The 6,000-nt window shown below is 46.5% G+C and overlaps 1 protein-coding gene across 1 annotated transcript in view; it reads right to left on the bottom strand.

The window, feature by feature from the left end:
* Nucleotides 1-236: 236 nt before the first annotated feature.
* Nucleotides 237-6,000, bottom strand: part of IQCK (IQ motif containing K) — a 95,609-nt gene continuing 89,845 nt past the window's right edge. The window contains exon 9 of the mRNA XM_060260500.1: nt 237-1,601. Within this exon, the coding sequence (XP_060116483.1) occupies nt 1,474-1,601 (128 nt within the window). The 3' untranslated portion in view covers nt 237-1,473. The remainder of the gene's footprint in view (nt 1,602-6,000) is intronic.

Here is a 6,000-nt window from a genome sequence, read left to right as displayed (position 1 = left end):
CTCCCTTGGCAGGATTGTGGCCAATGCTTTTCAGGGTTCAGTTCATGCTGTCTGAAATGGTAGTGTGTCCCCAGAAGAGTCCCTCCTAGGTATGGCGCTTTAGAGAAGCAAAGTGTGTTAAAATTCTGGCTGTCTGCCTTTACAAGGATATTCCTCCTATCCTGCTAACTTTCCTGCTTTGTGCCTCCGTTCTAACCCCAGGTGGAACAAATGGAAACATTCTAGCTTTTATAAAGAAAACCAGGACAGATCAGGCTATAGTACCATCTTACCAGATCACACGGCAGGTGCTTTTTATTAATTTATGAGAGCCAAGTCTCATTTTTGATAATATGTATTTATTAAATGTATTAATGTGCGTTTTATAATGTACCCCTTTCCCTCCCTGCTGACTAGGCATACCTTTAACCTTGTACATCTTTGAAGGGTTTTCAAGACAATCAATGTATACCATAATGACTGTACATAAATATACAAGATTTAAAAAAAATGTTGTAAAGCATGGGCAAATACATTTTATTTTCAAAATGCTGTTCTTAACAAACAAAAATAAAGGCTTTACTATTTACTTACATTGTTGTGGTCATTTGGACTGGCTTAGTTTTAACCATCAGCATGTGAGAACAGTGGTGGTGGATCTCGTGTCCAGTCTGCTGGGACCAGCTGCCACCGAGTTCTGTGTTCTGCAGCTCTGGTTCCTCGAGATGAGAGGTTTCCAGTTGCTAAGAATGGGCACTGTGGGTATCTCTTGTTCATTCAGTCTGATGCTGCACTTGTGGTGACCAAAGGAGGCATTAAGTTGTTTTAAGAGTAATGGCCGGGGTTTTTGTAAGTGTGTGGCTGTTATCCCTGCAAAAGTATTAATGTGGGACAAACGGTTCTGCTCAGTTTGTTTAAATCACAGCATCTTGGCATTGGGGTGTGTTTAAGTAGGGGAGCAGCAGAAAACAGCTGGAGTGAAATTCTGAGCCTTATTACTTTGAGGTGGCAGGGTGAAAACCACCAAGCCTGCAGGCTTCCATTCCTTCTACCAGAAATTCTTGTGTGTGACCAATGGGCCTTTATTTCCCCTACGAGCATCCTACAAAGAGGACAGCACTAACTCAGGCAGAACTTCAGCTGATGCCTGACTCATCGATCACTTCCAACCCAATTCACAGCATCCGTTCAGAAGTTAATCCAAATTCTGTCCATCACACTGAAGTTGATGGGATCAAGCTCAGCTTGATTTGCAGATATTTAGGTGGGATGACAACTGGCTCATTCTTCCGTCAGAGGTGAGGGTCTGCTTTGAAAGAGCAACCAGTTTAGGCAACTTTGGCATCTGTCTCACCATTCGGACACAGGTAAAAATTCTTAACTGCTCTACCAAGCGGCTGACGGGATTTTAAAAAGGATGACAACATAGTAGTCAAAACAACACACGAATCTTCGCCCAACCACTGTGCCACTGGGGATGGCCTAGAAACATTTTCAGTCTAGATCCAGCTGTTCTTCCTCCTCCTCTGTGATTTGGGGGGCAGGGGCGAGGACAAGTTCCAATACTGAGACCTTTGATTGAATTGGGGAGGGCTGTACTGAGTCTTCTATCTTGGCTCCCACTGTAAACAACATACAAAAAGGAAAAGGAAAGCAGTAAGAAACCCCAAAACTGACATCAACATCCAATTCCAACAGTTGGGTCATCATGGCTGGATTGATCACCACAGTTTCAAAAAGTGTAACCATATCGGTAGTGACTTCCTTTATAATTTGGTGCTAGTTTGGGATGGCTTCTTTACTAGGAACCACTCTTCTGATTTTTATTTATATTTATTTATTTATTTATGGGATTTATATCCCACCCATCCCACCAGGGCAGGCTCAGGGTGGGTAACAAAATAAAAACATATACAATCATTCATTAAAATCCAAAACCAGCAAATAATAAATTACAATTAGACATCATTAATTAACACAAGCTGGCTATATTCTGTAACTCTGCTTAAGACTGCTGACAGTAGCTAATATCACAACCACTCCAGACAATAAGCAGTAAAGGGCAGGCCAGGTCAATATACAACAGGGGGGCAGCTTGAATCAGATGTCCAGAGATCTCACCGAAAAGCCGGGCGGAAGAGCTCAGTCTTGCAGGCCCCATGGAACTGCAATAAATCCCACAGGGCCCTGATTTCCGTGGGGAGCTCAGTTCGCCAGGTAGGTGCCACAGCCAAAAAGGCCCTGGCTCTAGTAGAAGCTAAACGGACATATGTTGGACTGGGGACTACCAATCGACATTGATCAGCTGATCTTAAGGCATCCCTAAGGACACATGGGGAGAGCAACCCCAAAGTCCCTTGGAAATTCAAGAAAAGGTGCCATTTGGGGGGAGGGGGGTAACCACCAAATTATCGATCAAACAATATTTATTACGGCCGAAGACCAGTATAGCAATAAAGGAAGACAACAACACAACTCATAAAGGTACAAACAGTCCATGACTCCATGAAATCGAGGCTCTCACAAGCATTTCCTCTTACAAATTACAATGTAACAAAATTTCACCACATTATTCCTACATTACTCCACATTTATATTCCATCCTTTCTCCAAGTAGTAACACGGCAAATTGACAGCATGCTTCCATTTCTCTGCTCCCTCTGGAGCAGGCCGAAGGAGAACAACTTGCTCAAAACCATTAAGGGAGCTTAGGGTTCCCAAATCCCCCGCTAGGCCTGGAGACTCCAGATTTGGAGCCTCCTCCCCCCGCTGGCCATAAAAGGGAAAGCGGGGGGAGGGGAGGGAGGAGAACGGCAGCCAGAGCTCTTCAGTTTTCTCAGGCTGCTTCCCGTCCCCAGTCAGCTGGCCGGTGAAGGGAGGGGAGCCCAGCCACGCCCCCAAAGGACCATGTGCCTCTGCACCTCCGGAGGTGAGTGAGTTCTGTCCCCTGCATCAGATTTCCCAGAAACGGGGGGGGGGGGGTGGAGGGGGTGGAGAGGGAAACGTCTTCTCATAGGGTATAATGGGGAATTTATCTGGCGGTTTCGGGGGCTCTGGGGGAGCTGTTTTTTGAGGTAGAGGCACCAAATTTTCAATATAGTATCTAGTGCCTCTCCCCAAAGTATCCCCCAAATTTCAAAACGATTGGACCAGGGGGTCCAATTCTATGAGCCCCAAAAGAAGGTGCCCTTATCCTTCATTATTTCCTATGGAAGGAAGACATTTAAAAAGGTGTGCTGTCCCTTTAAATGTGATGGCCAGAACTCTCTTGGAGTTCAGTTATGCTTGTCACACTCTTGTTCCTGGCTCCGCCCCAATGTCTCCTGGTCCACCCCCAAAGTCTCCTGGCTCCACCCCCAAAGTCCCCAGATATTTCTTGAATTGGACTTGGCAACCCTAAGGGAGCTTCATGTCCCAGGTGGGTTTGATCCCAGTCCCCTCTAACTCAAGAAGTCTAACTCTAACCCCTCTCCCACACTGGTTCTTTTTTAACATGCTCAAATGATCATGGGCTTTTTTGTAGAAAAAACTGGAGGGGGGGGAGGATTCGTAAATGCAACTGGGACAAGAGGATTGTTGACGAAGAACAGTTTCTTGTATGCCAAAGAAGGCTCATTATCCATGTGATTTTTCAGAGCAGTTGCATCAGCTGGGGAAGTCAGCCAAACAACAAAAAGCATAGTAGGGCTGTTTGCAGGAGTAAACAATCATGAATGAACAAAAGCTCTGCGTGATAACAGTAAAAAGCACAGCCTCCTACTCTGCATTCACATACCCAAGGAGGGGTGCGATACGAGATGCTAGAAGCCTACAGCCAAAGAATTGGCCAGTTCATTCAAGCCAGGGTGGGAAAGGCTTGGCTTTTCAGCTCCCTGCCTACTCAGTCCCATTCCTTCAGCCACCATGTCTGTCTCATGGCCACAGCCTAAAGACTCCGGCCTCTTTTCCCCTTAGCATACAGGGCTGAAAATCAGTGTGGGTCCAGCCTACACAGTTATTTTAATACATTTCCAGACCTAAGAACCCACACTGTCCTGTGATAGGAAGTCATGTGATATTAGTCACATCGCAGAAAGAAGGGTGGCAGAGCTATGACCTCACGAGTATTCAGGCCTATGAACATGGGCAGCAGACCAAGAGAGCCCGGGAAGTGAGCATCAGGAAGTGCAGCACGGTGAGGAGCAAGCCAAGAGCTGGAGTTCGGAGGAGCCTCTCCACCAAGTGACCTTGCCTGCTGCCCTTTCCAGCATGTATGTTGTAGTGTATCGTCAGCTACACGCGCCCATGCGCAGAGGCGACTGGGCTGTCCCAGGCGCTTCAGCGTAGGGCGCGGAACCCACCGCCAATCACCAGCTGTGGCGGGAAGTTTAACAGGTCAGAATTGGCCTGTCCTGTCCAGTAGGCTGTACCGGGGATTGTACATAAACGGGACCCGGCCCGCGAGTTCGCTCTCTTGCAACGTGCTCCTAATAAAGAATGTTGCCCTATCTGCGTTTCTCGTCTGAGTACGTTACATATGTAATGGGAGACAGAAGGTGCACATGCTATCCACGCGCACTTGCAGGAAGTTCTTCAGAGCAGTTCTACAAAAACTGGTGGCTCAACTGGGCAGGAGCCCCAAAACATTTTGAGCCTGAGGGAACATTTGGAGCTCTGATGTAGCATGGTAGGTGAAACACAATGGCTACCACAGGAGGCAAAGACAGCCACAAAAGGATTGACACAGCTTAACTTCACTAACACAGAGTAGATGCATGTGTTGTGGTGACAGCTGCTGCCAAAGCAACACCTTTTTAGAACAAAAAAAAAAAATCTCCACAGCCAATCGAACCTTCCATAGACAGTGTTAGGGTTGCCAGCCTCCAGGTGCGGCAGGAAAAAAGGCTATAGAACCCTCTGTAAAAACTGGCCTCCAAATTACACAAATATTTGTTTACTAAATAACATATAAAAATGGTTCTGGCTGCTGTTTCTCAGCAGGGGCCTTGTCCCGTCTATACATTTTTATTCTGCTCTTCATTCAAGGAACCAGAACGACATACCTGGCTTCCCTTTCCTATTAAACACCAACTATTTTACGTGAAAAATACAAAAGGAACATCCCCCTACACCCAAGGTCACTGAAAGAGCAAATAATTGTTCAAAATTTCTTAGCAGATGGGTGCAGGTAGTAATTCCAGTGGTAGAGTTCTCCTCGGAGTCCTACACTCCAGACGTTTTTCCTTTGATACATGACACAGTTGTACTATTCCCACGTTTCGCCATTGCTTCTATGAGCTTCCAAAGAATATTAGACAGAAATTGACCATACTGAATGAAAGTGACTATAAGCGATAGCATCTGGACTGTTTAATATTCTTTGGAAGCTCGTAGAAGCAATCGCGAGACGTGGGAACAGTACAACCACATCGCGTATCGATTTTGTGTTTCTCCTCAGCCCTTTTTTGGCCTCTTTCTCTGGCCTCCTCCACCCGTGCCCTGAGGCAACTCCTCCCGCTTGCCCTTCCCTCAAGCACTTTACAGGCAAGTAACCCATGACCAGTGTCGTGACTCAGAGGGGTATTACTAATTGCTGCCACCCAGAGTTCCCTCCCAAGCCCTTCAGGCCTCCTTTAGCTTAGGCCAAATAAAAGGCGTCAGGACCAGGCAGAGTGAACAAGAGGGGGGGAAGGTTTATTTAAAAGATTGTGCAATATAAACAATCAAGGTGCATTAATCTGTAAAAAGGGTGAAGGGAAAATAAACAAATGCCCTAACACAGGGGTGGCCAATGGTAGCTCTTCAGACTTTTTTTTGCCTACAACTCCCATCAGCCCCAGCCATTGGCCATACTGGCTGGGGCTGATGGGAGTTGTAGGCAAAAAAAAAAACATCTGGAGAGCTACCGTTGGCCACTCCTGCCCTAACGCATCTGGACTTACTGTCCCTAGACTGTCTCAGTCAGACCTGGGCCTACTCACCCTTCCTCTAAGGGCAAGGGTCTCTTCCTTGCAATATCCCTTCCTCAGCTCTGCCTAGGCT

This window comes from Heteronotia binoei, chromosome 20 (genome assembly GCF_032191835.1).
Source record: "Heteronotia binoei isolate CCM8104 ecotype False Entrance Well chromosome 20, APGP_CSIRO_Hbin_v1, whole genome shotgun sequence".
Taxonomy (NCBI): Eukaryota; Metazoa; Chordata; class Lepidosauria; order Squamata; family Gekkonidae; genus Heteronotia; species Heteronotia binoei.
This window is presented reverse-complemented; position numbering and strand designations above follow the sequence as displayed.